Source organism: Papaver somniferum, chromosome 10 (genome assembly GCF_003573695.1).
Source record: "Papaver somniferum cultivar HN1 chromosome 10, ASM357369v1, whole genome shotgun sequence".
Taxonomy (NCBI): domain Eukaryota; kingdom Viridiplantae; phylum Streptophyta; class Magnoliopsida; order Ranunculales; family Papaveraceae; genus Papaver; species Papaver somniferum.
In genome coordinates this window covers 74,025,518-74,048,979 of record NC_039367.1, presented here as the reverse complement: position 1 = coordinate 74,048,979, position 23,462 = coordinate 74,025,518, and the positions used below count along the sequence as shown (strand labels likewise).

The 23,462-nt window shown below is 35.9% G+C and overlaps 1 protein-coding gene across 4 annotated transcripts; it reads left to right on the top strand.

The window, feature by feature from the left end:
* Positions 1-15,193: 15,193 nt before the first annotated feature.
* On the top strand, positions 15,194-20,786 carry LOC113318711 (probable histone-arginine methyltransferase CARM1). Of its 4 annotated transcripts, none has more exons than XM_026566933.1 (15): positions 15,204-15,685; positions 15,799-15,867; positions 15,963-16,071; positions 16,775-16,918; positions 17,211-17,296; positions 17,453-17,551; positions 17,668-17,737; positions 17,845-17,941; positions 18,530-18,584; positions 18,743-18,826; positions 19,125-19,202; positions 19,415-19,518; positions 19,660-19,832; positions 19,926-20,077; positions 20,458-20,786. In XM_026566933.1, the coding sequence occupies exons 1-15, from the start codon at positions 15,476-15,478 to the stop codon at positions 20,515-20,517; spliced, it is 1,590 nt and encodes a 529-aa protein (XP_026422718.1). In that variant the 5' UTR covers positions 15,204-15,475; the 3' UTR covers positions 20,518-20,786. The 4 variants fall into 4 exon arrangements, 3 of the variants coding, with proteins under 3 accessions (XP_026422718.1, XP_026422717.1, XP_026422716.1); XM_026566932.1 differs by having other exon boundaries at positions 17,208-17,296; XM_026566931.1 differs by having other exon boundaries at positions 15,207-15,685; positions 17,193-17,296.
* Positions 20,787-23,462: the final 2,676 nt, after the last annotated feature.

The window sequence follows — 23,462 nt, the reverse complement described above, 5'->3', positions numbered from 1 at the left end:
AAAAACCACAGAGAAACTCGGAAGAGTCCGTGAATAACTCATGACTCTGTTTTCTTCCCACGCGTCTCTTGTTAGCTGTCAAACTCCAATAAAGATAGAATTAAATCTTCAGAATATATTCTCTCCAATTTTTTTCCACGTAACTGCCGATAGTAAACACCTAAGAAACTCCAGTGACTCGAGTATTTCTTCATTCCCTGTTTTGAAAAGGAAAGAAAATCTTCCCTTATCTCACGTAAGAAAAGTCGTTACCACTCTTGTTTTGATGCATCAAGGTGATACAGAATCATTCCCGTGAATGAGTCCCCTAGAATCTCGTCCAAAACCAATTTCACAAAATATGCATGTGCATGGAATTTTCCCACCATTTTTCTAAATTCAATCGAAGAGGATGAATTCCCCTTAACCAGTGATGGGGTGCGTTTAGCAAGTGGCGTTGTGGGGGTGCAAATAGTAAAGAAGGTGCCCCTTAGTAATTGAGATGCCCCTTATCCAAAACCGAGAGTCCGAATAACATGTGTCCTCTGGGTGCCTATATCAACTTTTCGAGCCGAATTTTCCAAAAATGTTTTATTGCCAAAAATATCTACAAAAAAGTTTATTAGTGATAAAATGAGTCCCGGCTAATTTATTTATGGGTGAAAATGCGTCGCATTTTTGTGTTTATCAATAGCCTCTTCTAATCAAGGATGTTGCACATCACATGGAAGGAAGAAATCTCCAAACGATGATGTTAAGACGGTACCTTCTAATCACTCTTATGATCAGAAAGTATGTCTCTTTTGTGATTCAAAAGGGCATGTTAAGTAAAACAGAGACTCTAGGTTGAGTAACAATTCCATTGTTCGACTTCAACACACCTTAGACTTAATTCTCAAAGGTGTAACTGACATTCCTATGTCTAAACCAATTGGTTTCAGTACTCACCCTGTGTATTCTACCAGGAAAGTCAGTTTTATGAGTTCCTCAAATGCTCAGAAGCATAACAGACGTCTCAACAAAAATCGTCTAAGAAGAGATCATGAATTTTCTTCTGTCGAAAAGGGAGATAACGTTGCTTTTGATGTGAACAGAGTGTCAGGAGAAGGGAGCAAAAATGATGATATGATAAATAACCTAAAAGTGATAATTGAAGGTTATACAGAAATCATTAACAGGCTGTCAACCACCTCTAGTCAGAATTCTTCTGTAAGAACTCCAACAATGTCTCATATTATGATGACAGTAAGTTTTATGATAATTTCTCACATCAAAAAGAATTCTTTCCTAGATTCTAAAGGAAAAGGAGACCCAACCGTAAACACATTTCATTTAATGAGCTTAGAGCTCATACTTGTGTCAATTAATCACAAGGATTGAAAACTTACTCATAAAAATCCTGTTGAGTAAGATGTGTTAATAATCAGGTATACTGTTGGAAAAATTGCTTTCTGTTTTAGTTGAGCTATTTTCTTATCGTCCATAGATAAAGACAACTTTGTTTAAAGTATTGGTTGTGTCAGATGTTGTTCTTCTTTTGTCTTCATTGCAACTATGTTGTGTGCTCTAAATTATTTCTCTATGGAGATATAAAATTTATCGAGCCAAAAAAATCTTGTGATATTTTTCACATGGCATAAATTCTGTCTTGTCGTAATTACGACCAGTTGTGTACGTTTGTTGTTGGGTCAAGTTGTGTTCGTACGAGTACATTTTAATACCGTGTTATTGTCACAAACCAATTTTTAGAAACCCTAAAGTTACCTTCCCCAAGAAACCATTTAAATACCAAAACCCTTGAGTCATGTACGCATACTCTGGGATTTTTTGTGATTTGTCAAGGATGTCTTCTTCTAACTCTAGCGGTTTTGCAAAAGGTTTTCTTTACAAAGGTATTGATTTCAAGTCCAAGGGAAGGAAGAAAAGAACCCTAGTAGAAGATGATCATCCTAATGCCTCATGTTACTATGCCTATACACATCAGGATGTTGATAATGAGGACATGGTTTCTGCTGAAGTGGTTCATGATTTTCTTAAATATTTTGAGGTAGCAAAACTGCAGCTCGTTGATACTTTGAAGAGTCTTGATGTGTTAAGAACTGAGTTGAAAAAGGTTACTTCTGACCTTGGTCTCATAAAGACACATGTTAAAGAGCTTATCAATCAGGATATCTTTTCTGAAGATGCAGTGGATGTTGTTAATCACAAGCTCAAAGACCTCAAGACTCGTAAGGATTCTGAAACGTTTATGTGATCTCAGCTCATGTTCGGTTTTGATGGTCTAGGAGTCTGTCTTTGTTCATTAGGTTGTTGATTTTATTTTGTCTAGGAAATCTTCTTATGAGAATTTTATTCTTGTGTTTTTAGGAAGAATAACTAGAGTTTGGAATAGCCATTATTGTGATTATACATAGCTATGTCCAACGTTTTTCATATTCAATGTTTTTAGATTTATTTGTTTAAATTCTAAAGTTTGTTTGGAAGATGATTTTTGCAGTATTAATCTTTATGGTTTTATATATTGCAAATTGTTATGGGATATGTGTGTTTGCATCTGTGAACTATGATTGTCCCATACATGGTCAAAAGTTAAGTCCTTCATGTGTCAATATGCAAGTATTAATAAAAGATTGAATGAACTTTTGACTTACAAAAGTTAAAGCCTTTATGTCATTATTTGATGGAAGAAAGGATAAAACTTTTGATTACAAGGATTATGTCTATTGTATGTCATTGTGCAAATAGTGATGAAAAATAGAATGAATCCTTGTCTATTCCACGGTATTGATCTTCCCGGATCCATATTTCTTATGTATGTACTGTGCGACTCCGTAAGTTCTCTTATGTTGAGCATTTTCGATTAAATTAATCATGGGTTCTCTTGTGGTTAATTTAATTTAGTATTTTGGATACGAATTCATATTTTTATGATTTGTGTTGTCCAATGAAATCATTATTTTCTTGTGAAAGTAAGGTCGCTCTTGTTGTTCTTTTGGGAATGACATTTTATGGGGGAGAGTTATTAATTTAACTTGTGCTTAATTTCCAAATCTTTGTGGGGAGTGCGTATGTGGAATATTATAGGAGTTATCTTGTATCTTTATAAACTCCTTGATGAATGCATTTAGGTTCGGCTATATGATTGCATCTAAAAAGTTAATATGTACTTTTTTTTGTCATTAAGTGCCTCTATGGAAATTTCATTAGGATCCCACTAGTTTTCGTACCTTTGTCAATTTTATTGACAAAAAGGGGGAGAATTAATGTGTAGTTCACACTACAAATACATATGGTTTTCGGATCATTCTGTAAGGGGGAGTGGTTTCCATGTGAGATGGAGTATCGACTAAGCGGAAGTGATACATATCACCATAGTATTGTTGTCGAAGTTGTGATACAATTGAACTTTGAAGCTGTGTAATAATACTATGTCACTGTATAACAATGATTGAGAGCTTTTGTTTTCTCATTGTTATGGCTATGGATTTTCAACAACGACGATCCTGAACTTACAACCTTTGGAATCATTGGAGTACTTGGAAGTGACGAAGATTTCGAGTAATGTTGAAGAACCAAGGAGATCATGCATGTGGAAGAGAAGCTGCAAAGTTTATTTATTTTGTATTCCATATGTATTGATAGTTTTATCACTAAAATTGACAAAGGGGGAGATTGTTAGAGCACTGCTCGGTCGAACTCGCAAGCGTTGCTATCTCAAGCTTGTTTGTCAAGTTTAGTTGCCAAAACTATAAGTCTTGATTTATAGTCTACTTATAGCGAAGTCTCAGACTAGGATATAAAGTGCAGTTTAGCTCTAAGACTCCAAGGTGTTCATCATGCAAAGACGAACAACTACTCAAGGAACTGGTGGAACTTCATCGACAAAAAGGTATGTGGAGACTTGAACTTATTTATCACTCAAAAGTCTATTTTATCTCCTATCTCGAGACAAAAGTCATATTGCTATATAGACTATGATTATACACATGCACTATTTCGAGCTGAGTTTATCTCTCTTATCTATTTCTCGAAATATGTGTTGGTAAGCTTTCGCTTTGGCCAAGTTCATCTTTACTAGTGACGAAAGTCATATTAGTTTCAATCACTTGAAAATCGCTTTGACGAAAAATAGTTTGTGAAAAACAACTATATAACGTTCTCTAAGAATGTTTCAATAATTGAAATGAGAGTTTAGAATACATAACAATGGTTGGATATAAACATTGTGAGACAACTCATATGTGTGTAAGTCCAATATCCTTGAACCAAAGTATGCGTACTTTGCTGCTCAAGATAACCGGAACTAAAGTCCGGGTACTATTTCGCGTACTGTTGGAAGTTCACATCCCATTAATTCCTGCTGGAGTTTGTGAACTGAAAACAAACTTATTTCGGGTACTTAAGTCCGCGTACCAGTATGCGTACTTAAGTAGGTTATTTTCTAAAAACAGTTTAATTCGTGAACTAAGGCATTTATATTTTAAGGAATGCAATCTTTGCAAACCGTGGCTATAATGTTCACGAATCGATTCGAGTGAATCAAAACTGTTTTTTGTTTCGATTGTGTCTTGTATATTTCTATAAGATATAAGCAATTGAACAACTCTCTAACTAGTTCATTTGAGTCATTGGAACTAGTTGTGGTAAAGAAGAATAAGGTTGATATGAAAGTGCTCATATGGCTAACCTATGGTTAACAACTGTTGAACCAACGACTTGTACACGTTTAGGTACGGTTACTCAAACCTAAATGAAGTTACATTTCATGTGTGTATAACAAGCTAAGATTCGATATAACGGTTGAAAGATATTATCTTGAATCTAATCAGATTTTCATCTAACGGTGAATATTGAATGCTTTGTTACCAAAGTAGCATTGCTTGCAAACCGTGATTTGAAGACTATATAAAGGAAAACTCTAGCAACTGGGAAACCTAATTCCCACACCTCATGTGTTATACTAGTTGTACAAATTAGTGTCGATTCTCCTTTAGCCTTAGGTTTCTATCGAGACCCTGCAGGTTAACAACTTGAAGACTTCATTGGGATTGTGAAGCCAGACCCCAACTATTTTCTCTGTAGTTGCGTGATCTGATCTTGTTGTTTCTATCGTATTTGAGGATAATCGAAAGATTGGCTTGAGATTAATTTCTCCGATAGTCAAGATAAAAAGTAGTCACAAACATCCTCGTCTCATCGTTTGTGATTCCACAATATCTAGTTTCGCCATCATACGATTTAGATTATTGTGAGGTGATTGATAATTATAGGCTGTTCTTCGGGAATATAAATCCGGGTTATCAATTGGTTCTTGTTCACCTTGATTTATGAAAAGACGGAATAAAACTCGTAGGTATTTTTGTGGGAGACAGATTTATCTATTCCTGTAGAATTTTCTGTGTGATACAAATTTATTTATTAAAGTCTTCGACTTTGGGTCATATCAACTCTTAGTTGTGGGTGAGATCAGCTAAGGGAATCATATTCGTAGTATCATGATGGGATCAGAGATGTACGGAGCGCAACTGTACCTTGGATCAGTGTGAGATTGATTGGGGTTCAACTACAGTCCAGACCGAAGTTAGTTTGTAGTAGTCTAGTGTCTGTAGCGGCTTAATACAGTGTGTGTTCAATCTGGACTAGGTCCCGGGGTTTTTCTGCATTTGCAGTTTCCTCGTTAACAAAACTTCTGATGTCTGTGTTATTTCTTTTCCACATTATATTTTGTTATATAATTGAAATATCACAGGTTGTGCGTTGAATCGATCAATTGGTAAATCTAACCTTTGGTTGTTGATTGAAATTGATTTGTACTTGAAAATTGGTCTTTGGTACCGTTCAAGTGATTTCTCTTGTATTCAATAGACTCGCAGATTTCTATTTGCTTAAGTAAGTATTGAATCGTGAAATTGAGATATAACTCTTTGATATACTTTTTATTAAGATTGAGTCTTGAAAAAGCGGGGGTTTAACAACACCACCCTATATTTCGCTTAGCAATCTGTATGGACTAACTCCGAAATACTTTGCTAGAGAGTCAACTAGACAGTCAGACTCAATCTAGATAAAAGTATCTCAAGGAGTTAATGTCTCAATCTCTCGATTTGATCTTTACTCAAGCAAATAGAAATCTGCGAGTCTTTATCAAAGAGAGATAACTTGGACGGTACCAAAGACCAATATCCAAGGATCAATCAACTACAATCAACAACCAAAAGTTGGATTAGAGAAGTTGATGATCTTAACGCACAACCTATATTATTTCAATTATATAAAATATAATGCGGAAAAAAAATAACACAGACACCAAAAATTTTGTTAACGAGGAAACCGCAAATGTAGAAAAAACCCGGGACCTAGTCCAGATTGAATACACACTTTATTAAGCCGCTACAGACACTAGCCTACTGCAAACTAACTTCGGGCTGGACTATAGTTAAACCCCAATCAGTCTCCCACCGATCCAAGGTACAGTTGCACTCCTACGCCTCTGATCCCAACAGGATACTGTGCACTTGATTCTCTTAGCTGATCCCACCCACAACCAAGAGTTGCTGCAACCCAAAATCGCAGACTTGATAATAAACAAATCTGTCTCACACAGAAAAGTCTATCATAGGATAAATCTTCTCCCACATATAAACCCTAGTTTTGTTACGTCTTTTGATAAATCAAGGTGAACATGAACCAATTGATAATCCGGTCTTATATTCCCGAAGAACAACCTAGATTAATCAATCACCTCTCTACAATCCTTCCTGACTACACAAGCGGATTGTCGAGGAATCACAAACAATGAGACGAAGATGTTTGTGACTTCTTTATTTTGCATATCGGAGAACTCTCACGATCTCAAGTCAATCAATCGATTGTACTCGTACAATAGAAGATGCAAGATCATATCACACAACTACGATAAAGTAGTATCGGTCTGGCTTCACAATCCCAATGAAGTCTTTAAGTCGTTAACCTGATTTTAGAGAAGAAAATCAAAGGTTAATGGATATCGACTCTAGCGGGCGCACTAGTAGTACACAGACGTGTGGGAATTAGTTTTGCACAATGCTAGATGTCTCCTTTATATAACATTCAAATCAGGGTTTTGCCTTAGTTACAAAGCAATCCTTATTCACTGTTAGATGAAAACCTGATTTAGATTCAAGCTAATATTTCTCAAACGTTAGATTGAAAAACCTAGCTTGTCACACACATTTTGGTAAACGTTTACTAGGTTCGTGAAAACCATGCCCAAACGTGTACGTGTATGTTGGTTCAACATAGTAACCCAAAAAGGTCAACCATATGAGCATTTCATATTAACCTTGTTCTTCTTCACCATAACTTGTTCAATTGACTCAAATGAACTAGTTAAAGAGTTGTTCAATTGCTATGAGATCTTATGTAACTATACAAGACTCAATTGAAACAAAGATGATTCGATTCGATTGAATCGGCTCATGAACTTTATAGCCACGGTTTGCATAAAGCATTCCTTAGTAATTTAAGTTTCATGTTCAGAGCACATCTTTAGATCATAACCTCTTAAGTTCACAAACAAGTTCGCATACTTAAGTTAGTCGGTTGAGTTTTCCAAACTCAGCAGAAATTCTCGGAAAGAGAACTTCTGCTAGTTCGCGGACTTAGCACACAAACGAGTTTTGGAAAATCCAGCAGAAATTCTCGGTCGAGAACTTCCGTCAGTTCGCGGACTGAGTCTGCGGACTGGGTTCGCGGACTTGGCAAGCCAATTCCACAATCCTCCCGATTTCTCTTGATCAACGAAGTTCGAAAACTTCGGTTCAAGGAATACATGGTTATGTAATCTAAAATCTTATTTCAATCATTGAGACATTCTCAGAGGACGCTATGTAGCCGTTATTCACAGACCGATTCACGTCAGAGCAATTCTCAAAGTGATTGAAACTTTTCATGACTTCCATCACTAGGTGAAGATAAACTTGATCAAAGCGACACGCTTTACCAACACATGATTTCGAGATATACATAGGCGAGATATACTCGGCTCGAAATATCAAATGTGTATGATCTAGTCTATATAGCATACGACTTTTGTCTCATAAAAAGTAGGAGATATAAGTGATAGACTTTTGAGTGATAGATAAGTTCAAGTCTCCACATACCTTTTTGTTGGTGAAGTTCCACGGTTCTTTGTATAGATCTTCGTCGTTGTATGATGAATCGCCATGAAGTCCTTGAGATCAACTACACTTTTCTATCCTAGTCCGAGACTTAGCTATGTAGGCTGGAAATCAAGACTTATAGTTTTGATCACTAACATTGACAAACATGCTTGAGATAACAATGCATGCGAGGTTGACCGAGCTATGCTCTAACAAGTCTGACTGTCTAGTTGATTCTCTTAAAAGTATATTGGAGTTAGTCCATACAAATTGCTTAGCGAAATATTGGGTGTGGTTGTTAGACCCCCATTTTTTCAATATTTCCCTGGTTGATTGTTAACTTGTCCAACATGTTGATTCATAGTCGCATCGATTTCTTAAGAAATTAACTGGGTCAACTGCGTCATACTCACATTCACAGTCTGATTTCCTAGTTGTGGTTCATCTCCACGAGTAGGACCACCATTTCTGATACCACCTCTTTCAGTACCATTACGTCTTCTAGTACCACTACCACGCCTTGACATTCCTATATAAGTCAACGATAATCTTAAAAAATAATACGATTTCTAAAGTATTGTAAGATATATACTAATACTTAGCATATCCAAACCATGGATATACACAACGAAACGTCCTAAACTCACTCCCACCAAGTCCTAGAGTTACTCTAACCTAAGCTCTGATACCAACTGTAACGACCCTACTTTACACATAACCCCGACCGATGATTAAATAAAAACGATGTCGTTAAATTGGTGCAACAAGGTACATAACCACATAAAACTAGGAACACAGTTCCATTACTATCATTAGAGGTGTAATTGTATATGCAAAAGGAAATTTTATTTATTGCTATAAAATAGGTATGGTGTACTTAACAACCCTTAAATGATCCACAAATAAGCAAAATTTTGAATTGACAAAAAATGATAGAAGCTACCCAAGTTCAATTATCCCTACTTCCTCACCACTACATAACGAAAATAAATAATACAAGAAGTATAGATGTCCACCCTCAGTTACATATCTTCAGAATATCCACTGAAATTGGAATCAATCAAACTCCTTCACGATCCTTGACAACACCTGAAAAGATAATCAACAGAAGTTAAAATCCAAGCAAGTTCACTCGATCACCGAGTCATGGAGATATATAAAAATGATGTACAAATATATTGTAAACCAAAATGACACAAGAAAAATAGTTACAATTAGAGAAGTCACTGCGTAAATAATCTAAAGCCTCTCTGTTTAACAATCTTAAAGTATAATACTAAAAGAACTCATTTTTAGTGAAAACTTATACCTCATTGCGATATCGGAACCTATTCGCAATCACATTAGATGTGTCCGGGACACATCCGCAGCGTCTAACACACATAATATACTTCGTCTGAGACATATCCGCAACGACTAACACACATAATATATTGGTATATACAGTTGTACTCTTAGTACATATATAAATGTAGTAGGAGTGTATCCGCACCTCATCTCCTCTATTGTGAATGAGATCTTTCTCACTGCCTTTAGTGGCCTACTCAAAACTACCTAGTTAAGTGTCTCACTACACATTTACAATCCCCACTTGTGAGCCCATCAATATGACACAACACCAGCAAATGGATGATGAAAGTGATCACATTAAACAAGGTCTTTATATACTGACATACAAAGTCTCGACTAGCTAACAATCGAGCGTAGTGCTTCTCATTGCACTAAGACGTACTAGCGGTACTGCCAGTTACACCAACAATCTCTACTGGATAAATATATTAAGTTCACAACAATATCTATCTCTACTAATATGTAACATTATAGTCTGACATTCTACAAATTCCACTAACATTACTAGATTAGTGCTTACTGAAACTCCATTTAGTGTATGCAATAGGTATTAACATTATAGTATGTTAGGATCCAGTACTTAACCAATAATATTTATACCTACTACCACTAACTTTGCTACCGTTAACACCACGTCTAATACATCTTAGAAAACAAAAACAATTCACTCAAGAAAATTAATTTATTATTAACTATATAGCTAGAATGGGACCCTGTAAATCAGATTTAAGTGGATAATCCATGAGAAGCCATCACGACACTTACAACAAATAATCAAAATTTCACACATATAATAAGAACACAACACCCTATTCACTTAGAAGGCTACGGGTTTTGACATGTAATAAATATCCAGATTTAACTAATTTATTATCATGTTCGTCCTTTTATCCATCGAAAAGCTACGTACTCACCTAACAGATAACTAAAATAAGCTCAAGTCGTTTGATTAGATCATAAGGAGATTATGGTACATGAATTCACGCACAAAAGAGTTCACGAGATATTTAGTAGCCAGTTTTACATCTAACCCAGACTAAGAGACCGAATAAACTTGCCTCAATGCCTGCAAGCAACCTGATCGATCCCTTAGGTTGAAGTTCCTTCAATTGTCAATCCCTAAATGCAGGAAAAAAAGAGAGATAACTATCAACAAATGCTCAGAGAAGAAAACATTAATAGGGGTTAGTCAAGCTTGTTGTCAAATTTAGTTGTCAAAACTATATCTTGATTTGTAGTCTACAATTAGTTAAGTCTCGGACTAGGATAAAAATGTAGTTGAGAAACAGTGGATTACAAGAACTTCATCAACAAAAGATAAGTGAAGACTGAACCACATATTACTCAAGTTATGTTCATTTTTCTATCATTTACGACGATGATGATAACTACTTATACTATTATGCATAGACAATAATTTCGAGTCAAGTTTATCTTGATACTTAATTCTCGAAATATAATGACTAAACTTAATGAACATTTGTTCATACTTGATGAATTTCGGTTAAGGACAATTTATTATTCGGAATCAAAATCATGATTCAAGTTTTATCATTCGAAAATAACATCGAATAGTGATATGTGTCATTGATGCTATTCGGGAATGCTTCGAATCGATTTAGAGAAAAATATAGAACTACTATATATTCGGATATAAGACAGTGTTATCAGTCTTACAAACTGGGAAAACTGTTATAAGTCTGAACTCGTATTACATGTACTCGTACATGTAGCGGAGTATCTATATATCGACTTACATATCTGTGGTATGCATATTCTTATGCACATCATGTGAACATCTGTTTAACTCATGAACCGGATAGGTATGCATACTCGTATGCAAATCATTTTGGAACTGTGGTTACGAAACCGGGATTAGTATCCAAACTGGTACGCAAACTAAAAAGTTTTGTGTTCTCGAACTCGGCTGTGTATCCAAACCGGTACGCAAACCAATTTAGTTATGTGAACTCCGGAACATGTGACAGTCTTAAGGTTTCCAAATCGGTACGCAAACCTAAATAGTCCTGTTAATTTCAAAACTTAGTTTGGTTAAATGTTTACAAACCGGTACACGTACTGTGACTGAACCGACTCACGAACGACAATGGTATTTGTACCTTGTACACCTATTAACCATGTCGATTATATTTTCAAGTGCGATTAAATTATTTCTATGAGATAATTTCCATTTTATTAATTCTCTAAAACACTAGACTTATTTGATCACATGTTTGTGAATCAAGGTTAATGTCTTATGTATTCATGAAAATGAATATTAAGCTTTTACGTTCAAATCGACTAGTTTCGGCTAACCATGTTGAACATAGTCTTTATACACGGTTCGGTTACGGTTTCACCTAACCAAAGTTTATATCTTGTTTAATATTTAAAGATTCATCTAACGGTGGATATTGTTTGCTTGGTTCCAAAGCTATCTTAGCTTAAACCTAAAGCAACCTATGCTTTGAATGTCTATAAAATGGGAACTTCAAGCAATGGGATCTTTGAATCCCGATATTACTTTTTAGTGTGTCCTAGTTGTATCTAGAGTCGTCTTCTTCCTAACCCTTTTAGGGTTTAGCGACTATAAAGTCTTCATAGGGATTCATGAAGCCAGGTCCAATTATCTTTCCTTGATAACTCGTGTATCCTGATCTTGATATATTGTTGAGTATCTCACTTGATCAAGATAAATAGAAATCATCAACGTTCTCTTTGTCTCAAACTTTTTTGATTCCACAAGTTTTATACTTGTGAGGTGAATAATAATCTAAGCTGCACTTCGGGTTACATAATTCCGGATTTTGAGGTTAGCTAGACTTTGTCTATTGCTATCGATTTCCACACCTTTGATCAAATTGTAAAAGGAAATCATATATATGATTAATCTATGGGAGGCAGATTGGTTCAAAGTCTTCAATTGAGTTGAAGCAACTCTTAGTTAGTATGACGTCAGCTAAGGGAATCAATTGGGAGGATTCCTGCTGGGATTCAAGAGGCGTAAGGAGCACGATTGTACCTTAATCGTGTGGATACATTTTAGGGCTCAACTACATTCTAGTCCGAAGTTAATTAGTAGTACACTAGTGTCTGTAGCGGCTTAATACAATTTGGTGTTCAATCTGGACTAGGTCCCGATTTTTTTCTGCATTTGCGGTTTTCTCGTTAAAAAAACTTCTGGTGCCCGTGTTATTTATTTTTTCGCATTATATTGTTTATCTTTATAATTGAAATATCACAGGTTGTGTGTTGATCAATCATAGTAGAGATACTCGACCTAGTTTGTTGGATACGACTTGATTGATTTTTGGACATTGGTCTTTGGTACCGTCCAAGTAATCTCTTTGTGATTAGGTTCACGAATTTGATTTTGTAAACGTTCTAATCGCAAGAGAGTATATAACTCTAGATATTATTCCTTGATTGAGTTTAACTCTCGGAGTTGTATTGAGTTTGTCTATACAGATTGCCTAAGAAAAAAGTGGTGGTGTACTTTGGTACCCCCCGCGTTTTCAATTGGTACCAGAGCAGGCAAACACGTTAAAACCTGATAAAACTAAGAATACTTACCAATACTAAGTTATCCCTTCACGGATTGACATCTAAAGCAAGATTTTATCGTCTCTTATATATTTAATGGGAACTACTGTCGTCACTTTCCCTTGGTTAGTGTTTCTCTTTCTCATGCATATATGTATCACCCACTTCCCCCACGAATAGGTACCAAGAGGAAAAAGGTCAAAGCCCTAAATTTATATTTATCTAATAATAACTTACGACAAAGCTAAGTAAAATACCAAATTTCACTAAGGGACTATCTTGCACCCCAAAACCATCTATGAATATATAGATCCAGAGAATAGGCTATTACACTCTTGATCCAAAAAATACTTTAAACAAGGGAACACAAGGTGTTTCACCTAATTAGATTAGTCTTATATCTTAGCAAGTTGGCTTCCCACAAGATCAATCAAGATTTGTGTCGACGGATGAGTTTTTAGGATACAAGATCCAATATCTATAATATTATGATCAAGGCTTGAGGGGAAGACAAGGTATTACCAAATCCGAAAATCCTTAAGATATGCAATGAATGTTTATTTTCGGATTTTATAATACAAACGGTATTGCAACCAATAAACCGAAATCACTCATAGTAGACAACTAATATTAGCTAGTATACATCCACATACTTTAATAATATAATAACTAGAGATATGCAAATTTATGGGATACCGTAAGCATATATTTCGATATCTAAAAGATATTGAAAAATCGGTTACATGATCTTTCCTTGGGTACTAAACGAATATGATTGAACAGTAAGATATTAGAGTCCAATACACGTTCAAATCACTATGTCGATACTTATGAACATTTACCGTTTAACCGTTATATATCTCGATGTTTGCAGAAACCCGAAGATAACAAGCATCTCGAAAATATAAAACCAATTTAAACATTATCAGGATCAGGCCTGACGTGGGATCGTTTTTGGATCGGTCCTTTCAACAAGAGATCGGTCATCTTCTGGGATATGTCCTGATTTCATATTTCAACTACAAAATAAGTTTCGCAAGTCTACTTCCTTAATATTTCTTAAATTGCTTTTAAACATAATTCAAAAGTTTGAATTCATCCGGAAGTTCAACACACTAAATAATAAAGAATTACCGATTAGTGCAGTGTCGATAACACAAAGTTCATAAATAAACTATACTTCGTAACTCCATATACTAAATTTACATGAACAACTGGTATATCATTCCTTATTAATACTTTGATCAACGTATAATGACCAAGTCACCAATACTACAGTGAATAAGAGAAATAAATAAATAAAGTACTTCTTGTGTTTAATAGTTTGAATAATAGTTGCCTAACAAGCAATTTATTGTGTTAAGTAGTTCAAATAGAAAACTTAAGATATGCAAAGATAGATAATTTTAGCACATTAAAGAATAAGCGTTAAACTAGGGTTTGAATAATAGTTGATTTAGTGAAGATGAAAACTCTATGAATAAAATGGCAATACAATTGTACGGGCTTATGTACTTTTTTTCTAGTGTTTGACTTGTACATTTAGTTATTTTAAGAATAAAATATATAAAACACTTCAAAAATCGAATTTCATTGTATTTAATCAATACGCTGTTTATTTAATCACTATCTTATTGAAGTACCTTAACTTTTATAAAACAAAATTTTAAAATGAATAACTCAACTTTAAAAAATACGAAAGTTATATAATCTAGTATCATTGTTAACAATGAATACAATATAACTGATCGAGAAACATAATCCTTTTTTTTTGTTTTGATCGGCAAAGAAAAAATTATATGACCAAAAAATAGAAGGTATAAAAGTTTATACCACCCTAAACTAAAAACAGAGACGAAAAAAGTGATGATGACAGAAAAATAACTCATTGTAAGCCAATTTACTTGAGAAAATCAGTACATAATGCTTTAAAAAAACAAAAGAGTAAATGAAAGAGAATTAGACTGATTTTTTATTATTAGGTCATAATGATGTAACAGCAGTCGCACACTCCAATTAAAAACCAATAATGCTTGGTGTACTAGGAATGAATCCCGCAGCCACCACCGTATGAGAGAAAGAAAATGGTGGCCCCCACCTTAAACCCCCACCCCCTACAAATCTCCCCCGGGACTTCTCACGGTTTTTTTGGGCGTCAACGTTGCGCTACTCATTAAAAACAGCTCACTCAAACTCAAGTAGTACTTAAAAACAGTTCCCTCAATCGAAGTCAAGTAGTAAAAGGAGTACAAAGAATCCAGTTCCGATAAAACAGACATTTGACAGATGCATAAAAACGTGTAAACCCGAACATAAATAAAGCTCCCACTCTCCCTAAACTCTCTATTCTAGCTTAGTCTCTTTGGCGGCATCAGATTCCATCCAAAATTCGCGCTTTTATAACGCAACCACAGCCAAGAACCCTAAATCAGAGAAAACCCTAGTTTTCTCGTATTCTCAGAATGGAAGTCTCGTTAGGGCAAAAACAGAAACAAAATGAGTTCGTTTTAGTTTCAGTTTCTCAAATTTCATCGTCTTCGTCTGATTCTACGGATAATACTGGTCCTGGTGCTATTGCTCGTTTTAATGTTGAATCTGGTTATTCACAGCTTAGATTTCATCAAGAATCTAAACCTAATGATGTTATTTTTGTTGATCTTCGGACAGCTGAGGTACTTTATTTAGTTAATTGATTTCCTGATTCATTCCTGAAGTTGTTCTTGTCTGGTTATACATTGTTGATAATGATGCTGACGATGGTTTATTACTGTGTGTGATTTTTCAGCTTTTTAGGTTAAGTCCTGTTCAATCTATTTGTATAAACAGAGGCTCCGAAAGTAGCAATTTGGAAGTGGTAACTAGAAAATTGCATCTTTTTCTTTAATTTTATTGTTGTCGAAGTGAGTATAAAACTTGCGTTTTTATTTTTCATTTTTTTTTTGGGTTTAGAGTTCTTACTCGAGAGCAATTACTATTCAATTTAAGACGGAGAAAGAAAGTGAAGCTTTTCACTGTGCTTTTGATAAGTGGAGGAGTGATTCACATGATGTGCATACAGGTAATGAGTGCTCTGCTATGTCGTGTTTGTACTAATTCAGATAAGTTTTATGTCATGGTTTGATGTTAATAAACAAGTTCACCCTAAAACCCTAAACCCTAAATCCAGAAATCTAAATCCCTGCAGGATATTCTTGGAGATAAATCTTTTATTTAGTTTTATCATGTCATCTTGTGTCACCCTTCCCAGCAGAGTGTGTTGGATTATTGATTGTTTTTATAGTAGGAAAGACCATATCAGAAATTTATAGTCGATCATGTGATTGGGAACTTAATTAGTACGTAGAAGCAAATCAAAACCAAGTGAAATTGATTACGAGTACTTTAAAGTGGTAGCCTTGGTGATGAAGATCCCTAGTCAACGTCGAAGTCTCTAAATTGAAAAGAGGAAGGCGCAGGATGAGATGGCGTGGCTATAAAGGATCTTCTGAGTAATATCATAAAGGGGGAGTGATGTATATAGTTAGAATCATGTGTTATAAGAAAAGAGGAAGGCGTAGGATGAGATGGCGTGGCTATAAAGGATCTTCTGAGTAATATCATAAAGGGAGAGTGATGTATATAGTTAGAATCACGTGTTATATGACAAAACTCAAAGTGATGTGTAGTTCAAGGCATTAGTTACAGAAGATTATTTCAATATCATTCTTATTATGCAAATTTGTATTAGCACTGATTCTTTTCATAATGTGTATTTTTTTCAGGATCCCAGTTGGAAAATGGAACAGCTTTAGCTCATAGAAGCAAGTTTGATGACAAAATAGAGGCAGCTTCTGCTAAAATGTACTTCCATTATTACAGTCAATTGCTGCACCAGCAAAATATGTTGCAGGATTACGTGAGGACAGGTTATATTAACAAACTGATTCTTTTCTTCCTTTCATTCCTTTCATACTTGTACTGCATCAGGCGCTGAGTACCTGCTAATTAGTTCTTGAATAAGCTTGTCTCTACTACACTGCCGTGTCTTTTGTAATATCCGAATAAAAATACTTTCACGAAGTCACATTGTTTTCTTAAGGATCAACAGTTTCTCATTGAACATATGTTATTACTTACCTTTACAGCTTGTAGGCATTGTGGTACTATTGTTGACATCGTAAATTGCCGTGCTTGCTTCAGGCACATATTATGCAGCAGTCCTTGAGAATCGTGCAGACTTTACCGGCCGTGTGGTGGTAGATGTTGGTGCTGGTAGTGGTATTCTTTCACTATTTGCTGCTCAGGTACCTCAAATTTTTAAGACAATAAATTCTGTGTTATCCTGTTATGTGCGCCATTCCCATTTTTGTTTCATGTACTGTCACATCTGGCAATGTTTTGGGTTTCTTATGCGGAATTTTCTGACTGAGCCTGAATTTCTTGTATGCTTTCTTGGTTAGGCTGGTGCGAAACATGTGTATGCTGTGGAGGCATCTGACATGGCCGAATCTGCGCGTAGGCTTATTGCTGGAAATCCATCACTCAGAGACCGAATTACGGTATGTGTATTCCTTCGGAAGCAGCAGGCTGATTACTTACTTTCTGTCTACCTTCCGCCTAAGAGCATATCCTACTTTGATTTCCTTATGGGGTTACCCTTTGGCTGAAATTACAGGTGATCAAAGGCAAAGTTGAGGAAGTAGAGCTGCCTGAGAAGGCAGATATTTTGATCTCTGAACCCATGGGTAAGTTTCTTGCCTCACCAACTCTGGTTATTGGCAAGGAGAAGTATGTGTCAGCTTCTATTACACATCAATTTCTTAATAATGTATATGTCAATTGACTTTTCTAGGTACCTTACTGGTTAATGAAAGAATGCTGGAGTCATATGTTATTGCTAGAGATAGATTCCTTGTTCCAAATGGAAAGATGTTTCCAACAAATGGAAGGTGACTACTATATCTATTAGAAGACTCGATTTGCTGATGTAGATTGATATATTGGGTACTTAATAAATTTGCTTGCGTCGACAGTCACTTACCACTTACCCCTTGATTGGAATGGTTTCAATCATTTGCAGTTTTTGTGTCTTCGTCCTTACTGGTTGGTCGATTTCATTTCTCTCTCTCTCTCTCTCTCTCTCTCTCTCTCTCTCTCTCTTACTCTCTCTCTCTCTCTCTCTCTCTCTCTCTCAGTTCTAGTATAAACAGTATTTTGGCATCAGTTTTCTATCTTATTTTAAGCAATTTGTTGGTCCTTCCACCAGCATTAGTCAGTTTTGTCACCTGTACTTCAGCATAGTACAATTTTTTGATAACTGTCGACATGGTATCAAGACTAGTATTTGCATTGCACTTTCGACTTAATGATGTGCTTTTTCTCGCGAATCCCATTTCAGAAGTTACTCATTTCATTTGTGGTATTTCACAGCTTTTGAGCATCGTGAGATTGATCTAAAGTACTTTGAGGATATTGATCTCTGTATTTGATGGTTCTCTAGTTTCGTGCATTCATTTTCTTTTTGGTAACTGCTGTAGGATACACTTGGCTCCATTCAGCGATGAGTATTTGTATGTTGAGATAGCAAATAAGGTACCTAGTTCTTCATTAAGTTCCGTACGTTATATTTGGCTTGTCTGTGGTGCAACACAGTTTGTACTTTTTCCCGATTCTTGTTCGTTTGGCTGTTTTGTTGATCTTCGACGTCTTCCATTAGAATTTTCTGATTGTAGCTGTTGTTTCTGTTCTAGGCTCTCTTCTGGCAGCAGCAAAACTATTATGGTGTTGATCTTACATCTCTGTATGGATCTGCATTTCAAGGATACTTTTCTCAGGTCTTACATCTGACCTATGAAATTTTCTTTTATCAAAAACCAAATTATATATGCTTTCACATTAGATTAGAAGATAGATTTCTATATGGGAATTGTTTCTTAAAAGTTAAAATGGTCTGTTTAGATGGTGGACTAGAAACCACTTGAAAGAGTATATTGCCAAGACTGGTAGTTCCATGGTAACAAGGTGTTAATATTTCTGCGGTGGCTCGTGGTCGTACTATGCTTATGTATCATATTGTTTGTGGTATTCGTAGTTCCTAACATCAGTTTGGATTCTCACTTGCTTTTCGTGCAGCCTGTTGTTGATGCTTTTGATCCAAGATTTTTGGTCGCTCCATCTATATGCCACCCACTAGATTTTCTTTCTCTCAAGGTATTATTTAACACGTAGGACAGATTTATTATGGTCCAATCTCTCTTTTGTTCTGAACTCAATTTGCTTTTTTCTGTCATTTGTGAATGTTAACGAGGTTGTATTTTTTTTGTTATCAATTTGCTTTATTTAACTCATTGTTTTGTGGACTGTAGTTGCTTCTGAAGCTTCTATCTTATCAATGACAATTACTTACATATTTTATCTTCTAGGAAGAAGAGCTTTATGAAATTGAAATTCCCCTAAGCTTTGTTGCGTCTGTTGGCACTAGAGTGCATGGGTTGGCTTGTTGGTTTGATGTTTTGTTTGATGGAAGGTGCCACTTTCTTTTCTTATCAAGGACATGGATTTCTGTATTCTTGTCCTTCTTTCATATTCGCTACGCCGTACTTTTGCATATTCTTCTTGAGAAGGTTCGGTAATGAGGCTGATGCTAACAACTAAAGTGAATGTGCAGTACTGTAAAACGTTGGCTCACCACAGCTCCTGGTGCACCCACAACCCACTGGTACCAACTCCGTTGTGTTTTATCTCAGCCAATATATGTCATGGCTGGACAGGAGATTACTGGAACTCTTCGTATGGTTGCTCACAATGCACAGAGTTATACCATGTACTTAACTATGTCAGGTGAGGCACTAAAATCATCCTTACTCTTCTTTCAGTGTTGGCAGGGATGGTGAAAAACTTAACCCTAACTCTGGCATTTGTAACTTTCCGAAGCTAAAATGTGGGGTGCTGGTGCTGAACAAGGAGGAATACTTCAAACATCTTCATGCAAACTTGATCTGAAAGAGCCGTACTATCGAATGTCTCAACCACAACCCTACGCATGGGCCCAAGATCAGCAGCCACATCAGCAAATTCAAGGACAGGTATGGCTTAATGTCTCATGTGAAACTACATTCTTCAAACTAACTAAAAATGATATCTTGTATACACATTGCCCAAAAAATATATTGAATGTTTACTTTTAGCAGCTTCACTTCAAGTTTTTCTGTAACCCATCATCTCAAAAGATTTTTTTATAATTATCATTGCCGGGTACTTAAAATTTTAAGGTGATTCATATTCTACAAACTGTCACAATTCAGATTGTCAAAGTAGACTCCATGAACACGAGTTAACATCCAAAAGACCAGTGTTTTAGAATGTTCTTAGTGATTTTTATATTGTGAAGGGCATTGTTTTTCGTGCATGCATGTGTAATGCGTCTTATTATCGGATCCTGATCCTTTCCGATTTTCAATCTCAGGATGCTGTAGGACCTGGTCTTATGGGAGAACCAATGCAGAACTCAGGTGTTCCCCTGTAGAGGCTATTTTCAATTTGTTCCCCTGTCTCATTCTCTCTCTGTGTTTGTAACATATGAAACATGGCATTCCCTGCCTGATGAAGCATGTGGGGAAGTTTGTTAAAGGTTCACAACCTTTGTTAGCCAGTCATTTATTGACCAAATGCATAATTATTTTGGTAGAACTATTTCACTATGTGTATATCACCAGATGACTTGGAAAATTTGATCGAGTCTGAATCTTAATTGCATGTTTCTGGAATTTTTGATACAAGGAGAATTAAGGTCAATGTAGGGATGGTTGTTGAGGCACATGGTAACCTGTTTGACTGTTTTGTTTTTTCCCTCCCGATATGAAGAATATACACATTAGTGAAGGATCCATGGAAACATATACCAAAACTGCACACTGTTTTCGATGGGAGCCAAAGATGTACCTAGGTCGATATTTATAAATTTGTGACTGTAAAGTCATGTACCTGTATGTATACCTCGTGTTATTCTCTTGGAAGGTTTTGGAGACGATTGTACATGATGCAGTCTAATCATCTCCGCTACAGCAATGGGTGTCACCTCTTCTCGTTTCATGCCTTATGGGTAATTTATGATATACTATCAGTAAACAAAAAGAGTTTATGCTGCTGATAAACAAAACAGATTTTTCGACTTGCCTAGTGAACAGATGTAACTAATTTTTTTGCAACTCAAATAAAAATCACAGTACGTTGCAAACTTCCAATCAACAAAACAAAGTAAGCAAATCAAAACTAGTCATAAAAACCCAAGGTGACCAAAATTGTGGTACAAAAACCCCACTCAAATGTTGGAATCCATTAAAACTCCATCGTAAACAAAATTGATACAAAAACCCCAAATTTTTAAAAATTGATACAAAAACTCCAAATTTAAATGTTGGTTTCATCAAAATAAAATTTGATGAAACCAACATTTAAATTTGGGGTTTTTGTGTTAATTTTGTTTTGATGGGGTTTTTGTGTTACTTTTGTTTTGATGGGTTTTTTGTGGAAGGATGGTGACACTTCTGGGATTATAACTCGCGGACCGACAACAAATTGTAATATGTTAATTGGTATCCGGATAACGTATAAGCATGTACATGATGTTGAAGGAGAACCAATGCCTTAATATTGCAAGCAGTAATGCTTTAACCCCTTACAAAAAAAAAAAGAAAAAAAAAGACATGCTAGTTTGGGGTTTGACCCCTGTAAAGAGACTGCCGACAGTAATTTATTTTGGGAATGTTATAAACACCCCTATTATCTATGGCCCTTAACAAATACCCTTTACAGTCTTTACAAATACCTTAATGAAAACGTAATTTTCGTAATCTCATTTTTAACCTTCCATCTCTTCTTCTTCTTCTTCTTCTTCTTTATTTTTCTAATAACGCAGAAGAAAAATCTCAATCGCCTCCATCGATCCCACCACCATCTGCATCGCTCCCATCACCATCTCGATTTCCTCCACCACAACCAGCACCACCACCTCTGTCATATCCGCCGCTATTACCAACAGATCTATATTACGAAGAATCGACCTAAGTTGATCTCAATTAAAAATTATAAGTGGATAACCTAATGTCATCATATCTCACTTAACTTCATATTAATTTTTATTTTGATGTTTATCGACTCGATTTTAGTTTCTCAATTAAAAGTTTTTCTTCTTCTCAATCGACAACCAACTCGAATTTCAGATCTATTTGATACAGCTACAACTATTTTTGATGGAACGGGATCAGAAGATGATTTATTCGCTGCTTATTGATAATGAGAAATTTGGATCTAAGTATGGATTGCGGCTTGGTTTGTGCCTGTACTTAGGGAACAATTTTAGTGGTAAATGTACTTATAAAGATTTAGTTGCACAATCTCATAACGGTACTGGTAAGACTACCTATTTTCTTCGTGGAATGCTTTGTTGTGTGAATTTTAATCTGAAAGCTCCTTAAGCACTTTGCATTTCCCTACAATAGAATTGGCTATACAAATTTCAGAAGTGTCAAAAAAATGGGGAAGTATATATTTGAACACACAAATCACGAGGGAGTCCACGTGTTCACAAACAAGGTTCACACATACAAAAAACTCTTGAATTAAATATGATAGATACGTAAAATGGATGATATTATCGATTCATCGACTCAAAGCCTCCGGGCTTATCACTGCCTAGTCGAGTAATATCAGGAGTTGATCGTATAACGAGTAAGAATAAAAACACGAACATAAATACGAAACGTAAGGGATATACGATGAATATAAAAGTGCTGAAATATAAATAAGATGGAGATTTACGTGGTTCGGCGCTAAGGCCTACATCCACGGGGGTTGGTGTTTCACTATGTATTGAACGGTTACAAAGATAGTCGAATGACTTTTGAGTGTACATAGGTCTGCGGAGATAAAGGATATACTTACTCTTTCTATTTCTCTCTCTCCTATCTTCTCCTCTAATTACTCTAACTTGGTCGACCTCCTTCTCTCTTGGTGGAGAGGGGTATTTATAGGGTTGGACCGTGGGACCTACTTCTGAGAGCCGTTGCAACCTTATCTTCTTGTGCTTTGTGTCCATCACGCAGAGGTCTTCGTCCTTTACGATGCCCCCTGCGTTCCATGCTTGATCACGAAGGGTTGTCCTCGTTCGTTCCATGGGTTGATTGACACGTACACTGCTCAGAGTGTTTAATGCGGGTAGTTGAGACGTTTGCTCGTGTCAGACAAGTGTCTTCTGCCCCTGTCACATCTGTGTCAGTCAGATTTCTCCTCGCCGTTGATCTTGGCTCTTTCTAGGGATAAGAGAAAATAGATTTTTGGGAGCTATTTGGTGCTCCGCAGTAACATCATACTTCGGTACACCTTAATTTTCTGCCATCGGATTATCTGGACGAAGATCTGATGTTGATGGGATATGCTTCTTGGTCGTAAGCATGTCTCATCATGTTTTGA